The 21,822-nt window shown below is 41.9% G+C and overlaps 3 protein-coding genes and 1 pseudogene across 4 annotated transcripts in view; 3 read left to right on the forward strand and 1 right to left on the reverse strand.

Moving 5' to 3' along the window:
* The window catches only part of LOC142849622 (acyl-coenzyme A synthetase ACSM1, mitochondrial-like), a 29,619-nt gene extending 26,159 nt beyond the window's left edge, over nucleotides 1-3,460 (forward strand). For both annotated transcript variants that reach the window (XM_075972032.1, XM_075972033.1), the window contains 3 exons: nucleotides 1,006-1,105; nucleotides 1,566-1,685; nucleotides 3,140-3,460. In XM_075972032.1, the coding sequence (XP_075828147.1) occupies nucleotides 1,006-1,105; nucleotides 1,566-1,685; nucleotides 3,140-3,253 (334 nt within the window). In that variant the 3' untranslated portion in view covers nucleotides 3,254-3,460. The remainder of the gene's footprint in view (nucleotides 1-1,005; nucleotides 1,106-1,565; nucleotides 1,686-3,139) is intronic.
* A 12,438-nt stretch (nucleotides 3,461-15,898) lies between these two features.
* LOC142849626 (laminin subunit alpha-1-like) overlaps nucleotides 15,899-21,822 on the reverse strand; it is an 82,606-nt gene continuing 76,682 nt past the window's right edge. Inside the window, exon 11 of the transcript XR_012910602.1 lies at nucleotides 15,899-15,978. The gene's annotated coding sequence lies outside the window, so the exon portion shown is untranslated. The remainder of the gene's footprint in view (nucleotides 15,979-21,822) is intronic.
* LOC142849625 (small ribosomal subunit protein eS6-like) lies at nucleotides 15,927-16,853 on the forward strand. The gene is made up of 2 exons (XM_075972036.1): nucleotides 15,927-16,194; nucleotides 16,422-16,853. Exons 1-2 carry the CDS (start codon nucleotides 15,934-15,936, stop codon nucleotides 16,812-16,814), a joined length of 654 nt encoding a protein of 217 aa, XP_075828151.1. The 5' UTR covers nucleotides 15,927-15,933; the 3' UTR covers nucleotides 16,815-16,853.
* LOC142850948 (large ribosomal subunit protein uL11m pseudogene) lies at nucleotides 20,442-21,274 on the forward strand (annotated as a pseudogene).

Raw genomic sequence — 21,822 nt, forward strand, 5'->3', positions numbered from 1 at the left:
GATGGGGCCATCAGCCTGACTCTGCACAGAGCCGTGTCTCAGATATCCTGGGTGCGTGGACACCTCCACATCCCTGTAACCAAAGATGGAATTAAAACGAAGTTCAAGGGGATCAAACATTCCATAGCAATGAGAAGAAACCAAGAGGGTAGTGACGCAGGCCTATAATCCCAGGTACTCACAAGACTGAGGCAAAAGATCCCAAGTCCAAGGCTACCTGGACAACTGACTAAACTATCTACCTCAACTTTTTAACGGGAGGTTGAGGATACCTTTCAGTGATAAAGGGCTTGCCTTCCATGTGTGAGGGCCTAGGCTCAGTCCCTAGTACCGTGAAAGGAAGGAAGGCAAGGAGGGGAGGAGAAACAAAGCCTAAAAGATGAAATAGCACGCTGAGAAGACACAGCCTTCTCTAGGACACAGTGTGAGGATCTCGGGGGCTCTGGTGCTGAGAGGACCCAGCCTTCTCTAGGACACAGTGTGAGGATCTCGGGGGCTCTGGTGCTGAGAGGACCCAGCCTTCTCTAGGACACAGTGTGAAGATCTCGGGGGCTCTGGTGCTGAGAGGACCCAGCCTTCTCTAGGACACAGTGTGAGGATCTCGGGGGCTCTGGTGCTGAGAGGACCCAGCCTTCTCTAGGACACAGTGTGAGGATCTCAGGGGCTCTGGTGCTAAGAGGACTCAGCCTTCTCTAGGACACAGTGTGAGGATCTCAGGGGCTCTGGTGCTGAGGGAAGCTGCTTGGGACACACACTCCTCAAGGAGCCATTACTCTGCCACCTCCTTCACAAGAGACACCAAGAAAGTCATCCCAGGAACACCTGAGTCAGGTAGTTTTAGGACTAAATACTCCATGGGGGGGGCGTGTCCAAAATATTAGTATCGAGTCTCTGGCTGTCTATGACCTCCACCCTTGGTGTCAAGTGTCTATAACCCTCAAGTACAAGGTGTAAGGTTAAGTTCTCCGCAGCCCTGGCATCTGCTCAGAACACTTGCTTCTCCAGGTACCGCATCGGGCCTTCGGAGGTGGAGAACGCCTTGGCGGAGCACCCTGCGGTGGCAGAGTCGGCCGTGGTGGGGAGCCCGGACCAGAAGAGAGGAGAGGTAGGAGGACACAGAAGCCAGCTTGCAGGGACTGGAGAGAAAGGGGGTGGGGCGACCTCAAAGGCCTTAGCATGCAAAAGCTGGGAACCTAGAATGGTTCCTGGTGTGTGTGTGTGTGTGTGTGTGTGTGTGTGTGTGTGTGTGTGTGTGTGTGTGCACTTAACACAGTTTGGTCACCAGGGGGTACAGAAGCTTTACGACCCTCACCTCCCCCATGAGGAATAAACTATTGTGCCCATTTCACAGAGATGGAAGTTAAGATGAGGCAAGGTCAGGTGTTTTTCTAAGACATGCAGCGGAAATGGGGAGGACACGGATTCGAACCTGGCCCTTTCCTTTTCCACGTAACCCTTAGTCTCAAACATCAACTCAAGCTACAGTGGATTTGTCCATTCAATAAACACTGTCTAGCAAGCTCTGTGAGCCGGCATGCATCTAAACCTCCACTCCCACTCTGAAGGTGGTGAAGGCGTTTATTGTCCTGACCCCGGAGTTCCGGTCACGCGATCAGGAGAAGCTTGTCAAAGAGCTGCAGCAGCATGTGAAGTCTGTGACAGCACCATACAAGTACCCCAGGAAGGTGAGCCGGGCTACACGGACCCAGATGGTGACTTCAGTTTCTGGGCTCCAGCCCAGAGCAGCCATGGTGAGGTGGAGGCGAACAGTGAAGTCAACCAAAAGGTTTTGTTTCTTGGGGAAGTCTCTGCTCCTTACCAGAAAGGAACTGACTGATACACACCAATCAAAAGAAAAAAAAATCAGAAAAGCATCCAAAAAAATGAATTTTTAAGGTTACTTATTATTCTATAAAATTTAAGAAGTCAAAATTGATACTTTTAAAATGTGATTCATAGTAAGAAATTAAACCATATTTTCAACCCCAATAACATACATACATAAAGCAAACAAAAAGAAACAAAATATTTATTCTTAGAACATAAAATTATTTTGGGATGCGTCTTTTGCTACATTCGTTTCGAGTGCCATGTGCAGTATGTAAAACAAAAAACCAATAATAATGAAATGATTTAGCCATTAATTGAAATTTTTCCTATAATTTCAGAGGGTAGCAAAGATTTCTTTTAATTTTGTTTTATTTATCATTCTGCTACATTATATTTTTGTCCTTTATTTTTGAGACGGTGTCTCTTTGTAAGCCAGGCTGGCCTAGAACTCATTATGTAGCCAGACTGGCCTCAAACTGTCAATCCTCCTGCCTCAGCCTTCTGAGTGTCAGGATCACGGGCATGTACCATCGGGTCAAGTTTCATATTATTTTATCTTTGACATAAAACACCTTCTCAGTATATTAAGAGAAAAGGCAAGCTTTGAAGGAAGATGCGTAGTATTGTCCTGCTGGCTTAAAATAAGAGACGAGCCTGTCAGAAAGTCATTGCTTTCTTCTGCTGTAGTGCACCCCTGCACCATCCCCATGTTCACCAAGGCACACGTGTTAGGAAACTGCAGGGCTAACATGTATCATGTTCTAGAATACTGTGTGTGCGTTCTAACCCCAATGCACTGCAATTCAAGCCTGACCGCAGTCCAAGAGCATGTGCGCATGTTTGATAGAGACGAAACCGAAGTCACCTGAGGTTGCACTATGTAAGAGGAGGGTTGGAATTCAAAAGGATGTGTGACAACAAGACCACCCTTCTACATTAGTCAAGCACAATGCCCCCAAACAATGGAGGTTGATAGTCTCTTGTTCGTGTCTATCGTGGCTCTTCTGTAACCTCTGCCCCACATCCCTCACCCTGGGATAGGGTGGCCACAGAGGCGCCTGCCTCGTCCTGGCTCCAAACTCTTCTGACTGGAGAGGACACGCTCCACTTCCACTCACAGTTCATGGGGCAAAGCAAGTTACATGACTACACCCTCCTTCAGGAATCAGGAGAAACCTGCAGGACTCAGTAGAGCCCATGGAGGTCACCTCAGGTGACAGTCTGTGCAGGGGGTGGGGGTGGAGCCGGTCATGGGAACGCGAAGGAAGCCACAGCAGTCCTAAGTCAGGATGACTTTCTTCTCTTCCAGATCGAGTTTGTTCCTGAATTGCCCAAAACCATCACAGGCAAAATCAAAAGGAAGGAACTTCGAATAAAGGAGTTCAGTCAGAGATCAGCAACAAAATCAGAAGCATCCCTGTGACCTGACACGGGTCTTTGACTGTTGGGGGTGGAGATGGGGTGGACTGTAGCAAGGGTAAGTTTGGAAGAGGAAAGCAAGACCCTCCACCAACATTTTTGTGTTTTCAAATTCAGCTACCACCCTTCCTGGGAGTCGTTTGTCCTTTTGATGGCCACAGTGAGCTCTCAAACCTGGTTTGTGGGCAATAAAATATTAACCTGAATAGCATCCTGTGTGGTCACTTGTTGGAGGAGGCCGCTTGTTTGTTTCCCAGCCGCCCAAACTCCTGAAATAATTACACAAAACTCTATTATTATATGCAATACTGTTTGGCCAATAACTTAAGCATATTTCTAGCTAGCTCTTATATCCTAAACTAACCCATCTCCATTAATCTGTGCATCACCACAAGGTCATGGCCTCCCAGCAAAGTTTCAGAGGGCTCCAGGGCAGGCGTCTCTCCCCAGAGGCGGCTACATGATTTCTCCTAACTCCGCCTACTCTCTCTATATATCTCTTTCAGCCCGGCTTTACTCTGTTAAGCCATTGGCAGAAAGCAGCTTTTTTATGAACCAATGAAAGCAACACATAGGCAGAAGGACTTCCCACACCATTTTCCCTCTTCTTTTTAAATAAAAAGGAAGGTTTTAACTTTAACAAAGTAAAATTACATATAACAAAACAGTTATCAAACAAGAATTACAGTTACACTATTTATATCTACTTTATCCTTTGTGTATAGGAGGGATACTGATTTTGTTGAGTTGATCTTGTATCCTGCCACATCACTGAAGGTATTTATCAGCTGTAGGAGTTCTTTGGTAGAGTTTTTGGGGGTCACTTATGTACACTATCATATCACCTGCAAATAACGAAAGTTTGACTTCTCACAAACTCCATTTAAAGTCTGGCTCCATAGCCAGACTTCCTGAAAGAGTCAGAGCCATTTGTGCTGGTGAACCAAGACCTGCTCCTAAAGAAGCCATGCAGCCTTCTGTGGATGAGTGCCTTCCATCCATAATCCTAGTTGTTAATCTGAGACACTCCAGGGTTAGACTCTCCCCTTTGACAGCAGCTTCTGGAGGAGCCCTGAACATGCATTCCACAGCCAGGACATGGAGGGACAGAAGGAGACTCGGTCCAGAAGGAAATCCACTGAGCTCGGCTTTGAATTGGTAACAACATTTACCTGCCAAACAATCCTGTCCCTCCTGCTTTTGATGAGTCCAGGATTTTTTTTTTGCCCCACTCCCAAGCAATGCTGCTGCTGCTTCCTAACTTAACTTTACCTACCATGAGTGAGTGAGAGGCCCAGCTTCAGGGAACCCAGGAATCATGTAGGTATCCTCTACCCCTGCACAAGGACATAAGCCTTAAGCCCAGGCTTTCCTCCAGAGTGAACATAGGCATGAGAATGAGAACCTGCTCCTCCAGGGGACTCACTCACTGCCAGGGCCCAGGACTCTTCAGCCAAGATTCCTCTACATATTGGATCTCTTTTGTCACTATAACCTCCTCTAGGGACCCAAAGCCCTTTTCCCCTTCTGGTCTTGAGTTCTGTGATTCTCTGTCACTCAGGTCCTTGAGGTCTGAGGTTGGACCATCTGGTATAACTAGAGGTTAAGAAGAGCAGAAGGAGAAATGTCCTCAGTCAGGGGAAGTTGTAGAATGAAACATCCTTTCTTCTTTTATCCCACCTTAGAGGGGAGTCATTATCGAGAGATTCCCTTCAACATCTGCCTGATTCTTGGATAGATACACACACTCAGAGGATTATACAATTCAGCAAGCACAGAGTCAAGCAGAACATATAGCAGCCCCAGCCTTGCTTGGGAACACCTCCATAGCTTCGTACATAACATGATTTCTCATGTGACCTGCTGCCTTTAGACTCTTATTGAAGGTGGTGTCTTCTGGATTCTAAATATGGTGCTGGGCAATGACCTCTGCAGGGTATTCTGTAGGGCTACGACTGGATCCCAAGAGAGTGTCTAATTAGAGCGGTCTTGTAGACAGGGTCACATGATCAGAGTGGGCATAGAGTGAGGAGTGTGGCTTTTGGTTCAGAAAATTTATAGGCCATGATAAAAGTGTACCCCCAAGACCCTGGACATAGAACTATGGTGTCACTCCCCATCTCCAATGAGCTGTCAGAATTATCAGATGATGTCATTGTCCTTATAGTAATGACTAACCACATAAGTGACAAACAGACACTGAGCTACAAACAAGGACATTGGCTCAGCCTCACATACCCAACCATAGAATCTGGGCTATAAGCAAAGCATCTCTTATTCCTCTCCCTTACAAGACTTCCCTAAGCCTCAGACATAAGTCTATCTCAGCCATTTTTCTGCCTAGCTACAGCTCCTGCCCCGAGTCTGTTTCTTCATCTATGCCATGGGAATGGAGATGGTTCTACGCCAAGAAACAGGGCTTGCAAGTAGGTCAGAAACAAGCTCTGCATAAATTTTAAGCTTACATTTATAATGTGCTAAAGTGTGTTCACAGAAAGATTATGCAAAAGAAAACGGATAATATAGAAATTTTAACTAGGCAGCGATGAAAGGCTTTTTAGGGAATCTAAGAAAATCAGACCCAGGTTGCAAAAGTTATAGAAAACATGGATCAGTAGGGATGATGTGATTTTAAATAAGAAACCTTAAGATATTTAGAACACATCAGCTACCAAAAAAAGCCATCCTTCACAGGCCAGCATCAGTCTCTGAGAGCTGCCTCCCCTCGGCCAGCTCCAGTGGATACCAGCAATCCAAGGAGACACCTCAGGCCTCCTGCTTCTCCCATGGCTAAGGCGTTATTAGCCTTGTGTGTGCGGGCACCTGAATGAAGCCAATTCCCAGCTCGCCATGGCCCCACCTGCTCTTGGATCCAACACTGTAACAATTGCTCCGAGTCACATATTTTTTTCTCCTAGACTAGGTGACTTTTACTATTTAAAGATCAGGAAACATTCAAAACACACAGAGAAGATGGCCTTCTTCTAAAATAATCACATTCTCACATCTTAGTCCTTGAAGAAAGCTAAAGAGGGGGATAAAGAGACATGAGCAGTGTGGGGTTTTCAAGTTTCATGATGCCACTCTTTGAGACTCTGAAGTGATGAATGAAGACAACTCCCCTGAGTGAGTTCCCCGTGGCTCTGATGATGTCCTCGACTGGTGGCCCCCAACTTGTCTCCATGTACCCTCAAATTCAGCACATTGATTCTGAACAATTTTCAAGACTGCAAACTCAGCAGGGATACGCAGTCAGTGGGTGAGACTTAGAGTCAGAAGTGGAAAAGAACAGTCACTGCTCCACTGGGAAATGTGACCGCATAACCGCAGCACAGAGCGGAGTAAGGCAGCCTCGAGGGCCCGTGCAGCACACGCCGTAATGAGAAGGAATAACCTGTGATGATAGGAAGGGGACACACTTGTGTAGTACTGTGTAGGGCAGATGCTGACAGCTCTCAAGTTACTCTGGTAATATGAATTTCTCCAACATAATATCTATTAAAGATTTGTAAATTTTTCTCCGTGTATTTTTTATAGAAAAAGAGACCTGTAAAAAAATGAATTATAGATAATGACAGTCATCATTACCTATTTAAGAAGACATATACTTGGGATTCAATTTGGGATACACCCAAAATATGATACTTGATGCATGAACAGAGGGAGGGAGGACCTGGTAGTCCTGACACCAAGCCTCTCTTGCTTATGGCCATTATGTCTTCCTCACCATGATGGGCAGCAAAGTTTTCTTATCAGATTATCCCTCACATCACTAGGAAAGTAGGGCAATGTCATTGAATAAAGCCTGAAGGAGTGAATGATGTCAGCCTTAACAGGAAATCTCGAAAAGTAACCAAAATGCAGTGAACTTTCACTTTAACAAGAATCCTAAAAATAGTTATTAATTCCTGAAGCTTGAGTACATATAACCACACTTCAATTGGATGTTTTTTTTTTCCAAGTCAATTCGGACTTCAGAGACTTCTGGGATATTTTACAGGGGTGTTGGTGTACCAGCTTTTGTTTTGAAGGAAAAGAGTCAAGGGGGAAAACAGCCCAGATCGCTTTATAAGATGGAAGAGGAAATATGTACTATCTAAACAGGAAGCGCCATCTGCAACGAGAAGGAGCAAATAGTTAATGCAAAAACAATATGGATCAACCTCAAAATTATGATACTGACTCCTGGGGTACAGAATAAAAGACCCACCCTCATAATATTCAGGGATGTGTAAAAGGTAATGTATAAACTAACAACATGACCGTTCATGGTATGGTGAAAGGGAAGGGGAGAGAGAGAGAGAGAGAGAGAGAGAGAGAGAGAGAGAGAGAGAGAGAGAGAGAGAGAACAGCCAGAGTTATCTGGAAAAGTCCAGAGCAGCTAAACAAGGTCAGCTGACTGGACCTGGGCATGAAAAACAGGAGCAGTGCAGAGAGCTAGAGAGAGGGTTGGGAGTAGAGAAAACTAGAGATATGGAGGAAGGGAGAAAACATAAAGAAGGAAAGGGAAGGAGAGAGAGAAAGAGAGCATATCAAAAATAGCAGGGTTATAAGGAGAACGAATAGCTGGGGGTAGGGAAGTTTGTGAGCTGGGAGAGTTTATGGCAGGGGGTTGGCAGGGACGGTGAAATGTGTAACAGGTCGTTGTGTTACTGAGGGAGCCTGGAAGCCAGCATGCGCTCTGGTCAGTATGCTAGCAGGCAGCACAGACAGGTTCCTTTGTTCCTTCTGTCTTCTGGAATCGGGAGAAGTGGTGTTTCCTCTGGGTCTGACAGGTAGATAAGCTTTGGAGATGTGCAATGGGGAGAGCGCAGAGAGACAAGGAATTGTGACTGACAGATGTAGTGCCTTCCTGAGACGGGTGACTCACAATGGGAACACTTAAAATAAGATTCTGTTCACCATGCATGACTTTATCACACTTTACCAGCATGTTAAACATAGGACCCAAAATGCTCATTTTTGTTTTTCCTGCAAATTGTAAGTAAACAAACTTTTAGGTTTTGGTTTTGTTTGTTTGTTCATGTGTTTAGACAGGGTCTGGAGTAGCCCAGGCTGGTCATTATATGGCTGAAAGTGACCTTCAACTTCTGCTCCTCCTGCCTACACCTCCGAGTAATGGAATTGAAGGTGTGCATTCTTAGTCTGTGTGGTGCTGGGGTTTGAAATCTGGATCTGTGCCTGACAGGTAAGACTCTACCAAATGAGCTGCATCCTCAGCTCCAGGTTTTTAAAACTCTAAATACAATTTCATCTGCAAGTTTAAAGATCACTTAAAAATTGAGAAACTAATAAATATACCTTACAGTGGAGAGGGATCCTAGGCCTTCTGAAGAATCTCCATGCAGAACTTATTTAAAATCCTTCAGGAAATATCCATAAGTATTCCTAAACAATGTGAAAGACTGAGGAGAATAATAAGCATAATAAGGTGTGAGAAAGATACATATGAACATAGTATAGAAAAGATCTTTATACATATGAGCATAAATAATAGAAATGGGCTCCTGATTTATAATACCTACATTATAAATAAATGATAATTATGTACAGAATATTGCTTGACACAAATTTCTAAAAGTTTTGAAGTTTTCTTTTGACCTTCATGTCAGGTCTAAAGAAGCACACTTAAGGTCATATTTCTGTCAGAAAAACAAATTGTGTGTAGAGTAATCAGGGGCATTATTAAATGTTGAGAACTGAAGCTTTATAAGAACATGATTCCAAGTAATCTATGGAATTATGAAGTAAAGATTCACTTTCATATTCCATAATATGGTCTTTAAGCCAATCAAGAACAATATTGCAAGTTAATATGTAAATGAACACAAAATTTAGAAATGTATGGTCACCACAACAAATACAATCATCATTTTACAGTATTGATACTTATGACTATTATAGGAGAGAATGAATTAAAATATGGTTCCAACTAACTTAAAACCTACCCTTAGTTTTGTGCAAAACAAGCAAAACAAAACACCCTTTCCAAAGAGCAAACTCTGAGTCCTGGAACATTTTCCCTTGACCCTGAAAACTGGGGCAAGTACAGAGTGTGCCTCTCGGAAGCACCATTGCCTGAGAGGGAGCAGTAACCTCAACTGTAAGGGTCAAAGGCACAGGTCAAATATGCATGAAAACAAAGTCCATCTTGACACTAACTGGTAAAACATCCTGAGCCACGGGCACTCCTGCTCCACTTGGTAGCTGGCAGGACATCAATAGCGGTTATGTAGTCAGATGAAACCCAGCAGAACCTCTGTCTGAAGGCCAAGTTCTGAGAGTTGATTGCTAGAACAGCAGGTAGAACACTCAGTTGCTCAGAGGTGAGAAAGTTTGACCTATGCAAATTTAGTCAGACACAGTGGGAAAAAAAGTTACAAGGGTCATCACGACATTTCCTCCTTGTAGGTGCTAGACGAACAGGATAGCTTTTACTTCACTGAAGGTGTTTACATGGGCTGATGTTGCCTTCATGCAAGGGTTCATCCTGACTACTGGGCCTTTCTGGAGCCCTTGCCTGGTTATCTAACATGGTCAGTCAAAACAAATATGACCACCTTTTTGTGGTCTCTTTTCTCTCCCTTCTCTCCTACCCCTCTCTTTTTCTCTTCCCTTCCCTCCCTCTCTCTGTCTTCTCTACAGACAATATCATCATACATACATACACACATTCACACATACATGTGTATGTACGTACATACATGCACACATACATATACACATACCTGTGTGTCTCTATACTGGAGGGTGGGTGTGATGTTTCAGTAGCAAAGTGAATAACCTCATAGTAAGAAATGAACCTCCACTTATTCTCAACATCCCGATGGCCTTTTCTGCTTTGGCGACATCAACATTCTACACAGGACAGATTTTACAAGACTAAGGACAAAAACTCACTTTCTGATCAAGGCCCTTTTATACAGATCCTACAGAACCCTGCTATGTAACAATCTTTGTACACTGTAAATATGTGTTATTCTCATTGTTAATAAAAAACTGACTGTCTGATAGCTGGGCAGGAAGAGATTGAGCCAAATAGCCTGACAGAGAGAGAATGCTGGGAAGAAGGGCAGAGTCAGAGGAGTTGTAAGCAGAAACAAGGAGAAGTAAGATGAACATGCCATACTGAAAAAAGGTACCAAGCCATTTGGCAAAGCACGGATAAGAAATATGGGTTAAAAAAAGAAAAAATGTAGGTTAATTTAAAGGTACAAGTTAGATAGTAATAAGCCAATTACTTATTGGCCAATCATTTATAATTAATAATAAGACTCTCGGGAAGGGGCAGCCCCTGACTCTGACCTGCATGGGGGTGGGAGGCAGGAGTGGGCCATGGCAGAAATTGAAATCAGAGACCTGGACCAGCAACTCAAGCAACTGCAGCGCTGTGAGCTCATCAAAGAGAGCAAAGTCAAGTCCCTGTGAAGAAGGACATTTAAAAGAAATCCCACACTAGCTCAGAATTGAGAATAATAGAGGGTTATTTATTTAGAGGTACACTCACAAATCAGTATCCTCTGCTGGAATGTAGAACAGCAACCAAATCCTGCAGCTGGAAAAGAGGCTAGAAGAGCACTTTACTTCAGCATAAATAGTATAAGAGGCCACGCCCAAATGGGCAGATAACTTAAAGGCTACTAGCTGTAGTAATTTCTACAGCACCTCCCCCTTTTATTTAAATAAGATAGTTCTAAGCCAAATACAAAATTATATACAATAAGAACAAATATATCAAGCAAGAAATATATGATAAATATTTCAATAATTATCCTATCCTAATGAGTTGAAGTCTTATATAATAAATAACTTGGCCAAGTCATAAGAGGAAAGTAACTACAACTATCTAGTCTTCAACCCCATTGAAGATCTGAGAAGGGAAATAATATTACTTGGGTAAGAAAGAAGTGCAATCAAGCAACTTCTAAAAATGTACAACAAATAACAAAGACAACAAGCTACCTGGGCAATCAACCAAATTCTCATTTGCAGTGTTGAAGAAATTAACTTTGGCTAAGGCCTAGCATAACTGACAGACCATTTTCAGAGGCAGAAAAATTTTCAAAACTGTCTTACCCTGTCCTTGACAAGATTTGACAGTCTTTTTCCTTCTGTCCTGCTTATCCATTTCCAGATACCATGTATCTTGCCAGTGGTTGAGGCATGGACAGTTCCTTGCCTCAAAAGTCAATTTTGCCAATAAGAAAACAAGCTCCAAGTGGAGTGTCTGGTGTTCAACATTCTCTCAGGACTAGATCGGTGTTGCCAGGAGCAATCATGTCTCACACCAACAGAAGCCTAAGTTATTTAAATGCCATATTCTATAGTTCTTTGAAGTGGTTGAAGATTATCTATGCAAAATATAATCTCTATCTAAAGAACCTGATTAGTCTAACTATAAGTATGACAAATATAGATGACTATTGGTCTATAATTCTTAATACCTATATAACTTTAAGACTAAGACTTCATATTAAAAGATTATGCAATAAACAACTGTGCAACAAATGAGGACAATGACCTCAAAATGTAAACAATGTATAAGTATCTTGATCAGATGTAGAAATGTACATTGCAATATGATAACTATATCTAAAATTGTATCAATATATAAAAATGTTTTAAGCAGAGGTAGAAGCTTGCATGCATAAATATGACAAAATAGCTTTGCTTAGGTATACAAATATTGTAGACAAAAATGGGAACATAGTCAATATAATTTAAGTTTGTATCAATATACAAGAATCTATACCAATGTAAATTGCCTATAAATAATAGCTTACAAGTATTCACTCTAATACTCACTTCTATTATTAGTGTAAATAAGCTAATAATAATCCAATTTCCCCCCTATTTTTTCAAAGAGATCCCTGAGCCTACAAAATTTCCCCCAACCCCCACCCTATACCAATTATAATCAACCCCTAAATGATGTCCCTAACCCTGAGAACAAACTTTGTTGGGAGAGAATTACTTCCAGCTGTCATGGGGGTGATATTCTTTCTACGGGATCCTGTGAAAGTAAAATGATAGTTAAGTTCCAAGATTACTGTCTGGTATAATTGCAAATAGTCTCTGAGTATTTGGTAGGGTTTTTCTGAGGTTCCTATTTGTACTTCTGGCCAAAACATTGAAAAAAAGAAGTATACCATTTCAGCTAACCAAGTTGGAACCATCTTGAGCAGCTGGTACCCAAAACGGTCTAATAGTAGTGCTATCAGCATCATGATGTCATATCAACCAGATGGAGTTGTTGTTGTAAGGCCCCATCTTCTTCCTGAAAATTTCAAAGATTACTACAGGAAAATTCATTGTTCATGGTGGAAAACTTAAACATTATTTATAGAGACATATACAAACATATATATTCAATAAAAGGTATGATAGAGGCAAAAATAGGTATGAAGAAAAGTAAAATTTTTTCTAGATTCTTTCTTCTTTCTGTCCCATACCAGATAGCTGTTGACATGAGACAGAAACTCTGAATATTTCTTTTAAGAACATGCTTGGATGTAGAGAAGGACATAGCCATTGTCCAACTCCAAAACCAGCTCTATATATTCATATATATAATGTATATGTTTTGATCAACTGTCCTTACAAGTTGTATTCCTTTTTCTTGATGATCCTTATTGGATAGTTATTTTTCCTTTGGTCAGCATCCAAACATCCAGGGACTCTTGAATATTTTAAGATGGTATTTTCCTATAAAGATAAGAGCAGAACCTTGCCCTGGCCCTTATGAGGTTTCCTTACCACGTGTATGGTTGTTGTCATTGTGGATGAGCTGTCATTTTTTTTCAAAAGGTTTCTTCTTTTCAAAGCTAATCTTTATTAATTTTGATGGTATCCATATTTTTTTTTCTTTTTCTGTGGAAACAAGAGTGAACCTCCTTTCCCAATGTAGCACATCTCCTGATTTCCATTGTGAGGTCAACACATCCTTGAAATAAACCAATTGATTTAATTCAGAAGACTTTTTCATTATCCAACGTCTCTCTACTGCTGTTGTTCCTTTCTCATTTGCATTAAGAAAACTCAAGGTCAATAAAGCATTATGTAATCTATTTCTGAAGGTGTTTTCCACCCCTTTTTGTTCATTTAGCATATCCTTTGTAGTTTGATTTGATCTTTCTATAACTGCCTGACCTGTAGGATTGTATGGTATACCTGTAATATGCTTAATATTATAATAAGCAAAAATTGTTTCATTTTCTTAGAGACATATGATGGACCATCATCTGTCTTTATTTGTGCAGGTATTCCCATGATGGCCATGACTTCTAATAAATGTGTGATTACTGAATCCCTGAATAAGTGTCAATGGTGTGGTGTACATATTTTAACTTTCCAAATTCTGAAAAGTAGAACACATCCATCTGCCAGATTTTATTCCTTTAAGTACCCTTTGGGTTAGTCCCTGCAGGCAATGGTGTTTGGTTATAGAAAGAGCAAGTAGGGTATCTTTATAATCTCCTTTGCTTGCTGCCATGTAATAGAAAACTCTTTCTTTAAACCTTTGCTATTGACATGATGATTTTTATAAAATTCTGAGGCCTACAACATGCTTCCAAACAATAACTGATCAATTTCTACATTACCTTGTGCTAGAGGACCTGGCAGACCCATATGGGATTTGATGTGTTTTATGTACATCAGGCAAAGCCTATTTCTGATTATGTCTTGCACCTGGATAAATAATAAAGTCAATTCTGTATCATCTGGTATGAATTCAGCAGTTTCAATATGCAAGACAATTCTTTCTGAATATTGTAAATCAGTAACTATATTAAGAGGTTCTTTAAAATCCCTTAGCACCATGAGAATAGCATAATTCTGGCTTCTAGACTGAATTATAAGGGCTTTGTTCTACCTTACTTAATTCTTCTGATTTGTAACCTGCGTTTCCTGGTTTACTTGCATCAGTATAAAATGTACAGGCTCCAGTTATTGGAGCATCACATAAAATTTGGGGAAGAATCCAAGAAGTTCTTTTTATAAGGTTAAGTCTATCGCTATAGGTATAATTGCTATTAATTTCTCCAAAAAAAATTAGAACAAGCTCCTCATTCTGCACATGTGATTCCAAGGTCTGAAGTTTCACCTTTAAAAATAACACCTTATCTTTGAATATTATTTGGATAGCATGCACATTGCCATCCTGGAGAGACACTCTATCTGCTAACCTATCATAACTTTTTAACAAATTTTGATTGTCAAATTCAACAGTATAAATTCTTTCAGATAATTTCTCAATACTCTTAGATATGGATTCAATTTTGTCTGTCAAATTAATGTTATCCATTTTAATAGTATTAATTTTTTCAGGTAACTTTTGATTTTTGATAGTATTAATCATGACAACTAGCTGTTCATTATTAGTCTGTAAAGAGTGTATCATTCCTAAAAGTGCCACATTCTTTCTTAATGATATAATATGGAGAAAAAAACTGAGTCACAATATTCAATAAATTGAAGTATCACCATAACCATATAAGCCTCATAGAATACAATCCATAGTATTATCAAAAAAAGTTACTAAAAGTTTCAATATTAATGTAGTCTGCAATATTATTTATTAAATTACCTGTTATGAGATCTGGTAAATTGTTTTAGTTGTAATAATCTTTTTTGTCCAGCAGATGTCGTGGTTGCAGAGTTGTGGTGACAGGAATGGTCCTGAGCTGCTTTATTTTCCCACCTTGGTACTGGATAAATACTGAGAAACAGGCTTTGCTTGACAAATTAAAAGCAATTAAATCAATTCCATACACAGAGCAAGAAACCCAGAACTCATAGGCAGGGAGCACAAACTGGAAGCTGCAGAAGTTACCATGCGGCAAGGAACTGCACCAGGGAATTTTGCCGGGGAATGCGGCAGTCGTGCATGTGCTTGGAAAATTTCCAAGTTACCTCATGCAGTAATCTCCACTGTGGTGGGGGTTCTACCAAAAAAAGCACTGCTTAGGTAAAAGCAAGCCAAGCAGACAGGGTTGGGATACTTTCTTGGCTGTGGACTGGCTAGGCCTTTAGGCCATCCACCCAGTAGGTATGGAGTCCGAATCCGTGTGGGCACCAGATGAAGAAGGACACTTAAAAGAAATCTCATACTAGCTCAGAATTGAGATTAAAAGAAGGTTATTTATTTATGGGTAGACTCATAAATCAGAATCCTCTGCTGGAATGGAGAACAGAAACTGAATCCTGCAGCCAGAAAAGAGGTCGAAAGCATGCTTTAACATCGGCATAAATAGTATAATAAGCCACATCTCAGTGGGCAGTTAACTTAAAGGCTATTGACTGTATCTCAGGCTTTTTATTAACTCTTATAACTTATATTAGTCCATAATTCTTGTCTGTGTTAGTTGCTGGCTTGGTACCTTTTTCAGCGAGGCAGTCACATCTTGCTTCCTCTGGATGACAACTGCAGACTCCATCTTTCCTCCTCCCAGAATTCTCCTGTTCTTGTCACCCTGCCTCTACTTCCTGCCTGGTCACCCTACCTCTACTTCCTGCCTGGTCACCCCACCTATACTTCCTGCCTGGCTACTGGACAATCACCGTTTATTAAAAAAAATACAAGTGGTCTTTTTCGTGGCGCCTCCTAGGTGGTCGGCTGTGCGAAGATGAAGCTGAATATCTCCTTCCGTGCCACCGGCTGCCAGAAACTCATCGAAGTAGACGATGAAACGCAAGCTTCGGACCTTCTCGGAAGTGGCTGCCGATGCCCTGGGTGAAGAGTGGAAGGGTTATGTGGTCCAAATTAGTGGCGGCAATGACAAACAAGGTTTTCCCGTGAAACAAGGTGTCCTGACCCATGGCAGAGTGTGCCTGCTGTTGAGTAAGGGGCATTCTTGTTATAGACCAAGGAGAACCGGAGAGAGGAAGTGCAAATCTGTCCGAGGATGCATTGTGGATGCCAATCTGAGTGTTCTCAACTTGGTTGTTGTAAAAAAGGAGAGAAGGCTGGGTGGTGGTGGTGCACGCCTTTAATCCCAGCACTTGGGAGGCAGAGGCAGGCGAATCTCTGTGAGTTCGAGGCCAGCCTGGTCTACAAGAGCTAGTTCCAGGACAGGAACCAAAAACTATGGAGAAACCCTGTCTCGAACCCCCCCACCACCAAAAGAGAGAGAGAGAGAGAGAGAGAGAGAGAGAGAGAGAGAGAGAGAGAGAGAGAGAGAGAGAGAGAGAAGGATATTCCTGGACTGACAGATACTACTGTGCCTCGTTGGTTGGGACCTAAAAGAGCTAGCAGAATCCGAAAGCTTTTTAATCTTTCTAAAGAAGATGATGTCAGCCAGTACGTTGTCAGAAAGCCTTTAAACAAAGAAGGTAAGAAGCCCTGGACCAAGGCACCCAAGATTCAGCGTCTTGTGACTCCACGTGTCCTGCAACACAAACGCCGGTGTATTGCTCTGAAGAAGCAACGAACAAAGAAAAACAAGGAGGAGGCTGCAGAATATGCTAAACTTTTGACCAAGAGAATGAAGGAAGCCAAAGAAAAGCGCCAGGAACAGATTGCCAAGAGGCGAAGACTTGTCCTCGCTGAGAGCTTCTACTTCTAAGTCTGAGTCCAGTCAAAAATAAGTCTATAAGGGTAACAAATAAATAATCAGACCTTGATTAAAAAATAATACAAGTGACAGGATAAAAGACCATTGTCCCTAACACTTCCCCCCTTTTAAAAAAAAATAAGAACTCTGAATCTAATATCTTTTCTTTAGCTTTTCTCCTGACCATTATCCATAACAACTTGTAACCAAAATTCTAAGCAAAGGCAAACAAATCCATAATCTATTTTTTGGGATTGTGGGCATAGTTTTTCAGGCTACTTCTTGCTGATTAGGGCACTGATAATCTTATTAGGACCTAAAGAAAATTTTGAATTATGGTCAGGAATTATGCTTGAATTAAGTTTGTTTTTTAAAAAAAAAAAAGGAGCCTCTGCAGTTTGGATGCTCACCTTACTAGACCTGGTCCTGGGTGGAGGTGGGTGGTCCTTGGACTTCCCACAGTGCAGGGAACCCTGATTGCTCTTTGGGCTGACGAGGGAGAGGGACTTGATTGGGGGAGGGGGAGGGAAATGGGAGGCGGTGGCAGGGAAGAGACAGAAATCTTTAATAAATAAATAAACGGGAAAAAAAAGAGAAAAAAGGAAGTGCTGTGGGACAATGGTCTTTTACAAGTACAAGAAACGAATCTTTACAGGGTAAAACCATTGTCCCACCGCACCAAGTGCTTTGCCTACTGAGCCATCTTCTCAACCCAAGACACAAAAATTACAGCTCCCTATTTTCTGACTTTCTACACAGATGCATCTTCGGTCTCCACAAAGATACCTCCTCTAGTAATGTTTTCTGCCTGTCATGAATTTATGTTAAACAAGTGACAGCCTTTTATCTTCCTATTTGGCAAATTATCCAAATATTTATTTCTTTTTGTCTGTAGATACTTTTTCAGGTTCAGTGGAATCCAGTTCTTAAAATGGTAAGCCCCTCTATTATGCTTCTTAGCAAATGAAGAAATTCCTTATGTGTTGTGTTGTATCTGAACAGTAAACTCATTTAATGTTCACATTAATTATAAAGTGAATGAAAACTACCCCAGCGTCACTCGACCCATTTCAGAGCATCCAGTTCTCTGGGTTCACCCACAGATGCATCTTAGTCACAGCAGAGATCTCCTCTGGTGATCTTTTCACCCCATCACAGCTATTAAGTGAAACATGATCATGCTTTTTCCTCTTTCTGTTTGGAAAGTGATCACACATACATTTCTTTTTCTTTTTGCTCAAAGATAGGTCTTCAACCTCAGCAGAAAGGAAGAAGTGAGAGCTAAGTGGTACTGTACTTCACTGTGTTGTTTTAACTAATCAGTGATTTTTGTTCTAAATTTTAGCATGTTAATTTTACATGATAATGAGTTTTGCTGTGATAATCTCACACTTGTGTATAGTGTGCTTTGATTATATTTGCCTCTGTCTCCCTTCCCTTAGCCCCTAATACTCTTACTAATTCTGTTCCTCTTCCCAGATAGGCCAGTTTCTTCTTTATGCTTTTATTTTATAAACTAATCTGTTTAATTATGGTTACTTACCAAAGCATAGGTGAGGGGTTGCTTAAAAGAGCACAGACAACTTACCAGTGGCCATGACACTGAAGATAGCCCTCCCTGCCCCCTCCCCACTCTCCCTCAGCAACCATCAACTGCCTATAGATCCTCAGGGAGGGATTAGGTCTCATGAGCATCTCTTTCCACAGTGGGATGATGATAAGCCCAATCTTATGTAAGTCTTGTGTAAATAATCAAAGCTTCTGAGAGTCAAGAGTGCAACATCTATGTTGTGTCCAGAAAACAATGTTCTAGAATACCCGAGGAGTTCCTCCTGCTGTTACATTCTTTCTGCTCCCTCTCCCATCAGTTTCCTGAGACCTGGAGGAGGTCATATTGAAGTCTCATTTGGGGATAAGTATACAATTCACTTATTCTCAGCACTTTGACCAGTTGTGAGTCTCTGCAAAACCCACAAATCCTTCCAAAAGTAAACTTCTCTGGCCAAAGCCAGAAACAATACCAACCTATGGGCATGATTATAAGTATTTAGAAGTCAATTTCACAGTCACATTGTATGCACTTAGCAACACAACTGCAGTACCTGCCCCACTGTGACTGATCACCTAACAGACCAGGTTTACAACACTAAATATAAATTTCTTTCCTTGGAGAAGGCTTCAAGCCCAGTCAGAAAGCAGTTGGTTAGCCCAATAAACTCTTATACCTGTGAGTACATCATGTCTAACATGATGGTAGCACAGCATTAGAGGTTCACAGCTGAGTTAGGCTTTTTATGACAATCATCCCCCAGCTGCCTAAATAGAACCTTCCAGCACTGTGAAAACTAGTTAGCAGACAGAAAGCTTCCAGTTCAGGGCCAGCTTTATTTCATATCCTGCACACCAAGAATTTGTGTATTCATTAATGTACATGTGTTTTTATTTTCATATTGTATTTGAAAAATGAACTACATAATGGTTGTATTCACCACAATCCAAAGATCAATGAAAAGACTGTCTTTTTAAGCATTATGCTTTGTGCTTGTACACAGATGCATCTTCAATCTCTGCAGAAGAGACATCCTCTGGTAAGGCTTTCTATCACATCTCTTAAGGTAAACACTGTAGGGATAAGTCCAGCCCTTTAGGGGGCGTGTTCGCCTCGGGCTAATGTTTGCCTATAAATCTGGCGAGCATGCTCGCAGCGCTTGCTTCTGTTTTCCTGGTCTCCGCGGGAACGGTGGTTCTGTAAGTCTATTTCTTCATTAAAGCTGTATATGTTTTTACAATCTGTCTGCATTCGTTTACGCTGTTACATTTTGGCGCCCAGACGTGTGGACAACTGAATCCACTGAAAGCCTGAGAAAGCTTGGGAAAGAGTAAAGGATGTTTTCTTGGTAGCAACAATTTCTCGGGTCTACTCTGCTTGCTAGAGGCAAGCAAGTGCTCTCATCTAAGAGAGGCTTCCTGACTCAGCTTTAGCTGCAAAGCTTGCAGCTCTTTTAAGAGGTCCTGCCATGAAACACTTCAATGGTGTTGATGAAAAGCTGAACGCATGCTTTTCGGTTTTCAGGTGTAGCAGGAAAAAAGCTGTGCCGTTTAAAAATGCTGGCTTTCTGGGCCGTCCTGCTAGGGCAAACTCGACTGTTTGAGGCAGGAGGGCCGACTATAGACTTGAGTGTTGTCTGTGGACATAATGCTGCAGCTTACTTGCTGGCAGGGACTTTGAAACACCACAGAGTTGTGGCAATAAAATGGCTTCAGCGGTACCTCAGCCATGAGGCTGGAAAGCTAAGGAATGGGCTGGATCCAGCCATCAAAGCCATGGCTTTAGTCCTACTGATATTCTGATATTGCTTGGTAAATTACTCATATGGTCAGAAAAAGAGAGAGATATACAGTAAAGAGAGATTCAAAGACAAAATTTTTAAGCCGGGCGGTGGTGGCGCACGCCTTTAATCCCAGCACTCGGGAGGCAGAGGCAGGTGGATCTCTGTGAGTTCGAGGCCAGCCTGGACTACAAGAGCTAGTTCCAGGACAGGAACCAAAAAAGCTATGGAGAAACCCTGTCTCGAAAAAAAAAAAAGACAAAATTTTTAAATGATTTACAGTATGTTAAAAAATATATGCAGGAAGATGGTAGCGTTCTGAGCGTAGTTCTTGCTGCTCAAAGGCGAACTAATTCTGAAAGTCCCACATCATGTCGAAGCTTAGCCGGGTCACTCGGACCCTCAAGAAGCCCGAGGCCGGCGGCGTGATCCGGACTATCGTGCGAGCGGGCCAGGCTATGCCTGGGCCCCCACTAGGTCCCATCTTGGGGCAGCGAGGTGTCTCTATCAACCAGTTCTGCAAAGAATTCAACGAGAAGACAAAGGACATCAAAGACGGCATTCCCCTGCCTACAAAGATTTTTGTGAAGCCCGACAGGACATTTGAGCTCAAGATTGGGCAACCCACTGTTTCCTACTTCTTGAAGGCAGCAGCTGGGATTGAGAAGGGGGCCCGGCAGACAGGGAGAGAGGTGGCAGGCCTGGTGAGTGTGAAGCACATATATGAGATTGCCTGTGTCAAAGCTAAGGATGACGCTTTTGCCATGCAAGACGTGCCCCTGTCTTCTGTTGTCCGGTCTATCATTGGCTCCGCCCGCTCCCTGGGCATTCGTGTGGTGAAGGACCTCAATGCAGAAGAACTGGCAGCTTTCCAGAAGGAACGAGCCGTGGTTTTGGCTGCTCAGAAAGAGGCAGATTTGGCAGCGCACGCAGAAGCTGCTAAGAAGTGAACCCAACCTTCTACACTCTGGGATTTTGAAAGAAGAGGCGAAGAAGGGGGCCCACTGAGAAAGCTGAGCCCAAGGAGAGGAAGGGACTTCATGGCAAGATGATTTATAGTTTCGTGACTTTATATATTTCTATATATGTGCTGTGCCAAGGGATCAAGCTTAAATAAACATCCTTTGCCATCCAAAAAAAAAATATATGCAGGCTAAAAGTTAAAGTTCTTAAAAGGAAAAAGAAAGTAGTTGGGTGTGGTAGTACACACCTTTAATCCCAACACTTGGGAGGCAGAGGGTGATTGACCTCTGTGACTCCAAGATGTGGTAGCACACGCCTTTAATCCCAATGCCTGGGAGGCAGAGACAGGTGGATCTCTGAGAGGTCAAGGACAGCCTGGTCTACAGAGTTATTCCAGGTCAAAGATACAGAGAACCTGTCTCAAAAAGAAAAAAATAAAAGTAAAAATAAACAAAATAGAGTTAAAATAAAGCCTTACAAAGATGGAAAATAAACAGAGAATTTTGATACTGTATGCTATTATGCTCTCTTTAAATTGTTTGAATGCTGAGAAAGGAGCAACAGATGCCAAAAGATATTTGTTTATAAATGCTGCTGAACTAATCCAACATAGATATTTTAAAATGTCTTGACTTCAGAATTTGGATCTAAGGATACGATACTTTTTTTTGTTTTGTTTTGTTTTGTTTTATTTTTTTTGAGACAGGGTTTCTCCATGGTTTTGGAGC

The sequence above is a fragment of the Microtus pennsylvanicus genome, chromosome 5 (assembly GCF_037038515.1).
Source record: "Microtus pennsylvanicus isolate mMicPen1 chromosome 5, mMicPen1.hap1, whole genome shotgun sequence".
Classification (NCBI taxonomy): domain Eukaryota; kingdom Metazoa; phylum Chordata; class Mammalia; order Rodentia; family Cricetidae; genus Microtus; species Microtus pennsylvanicus.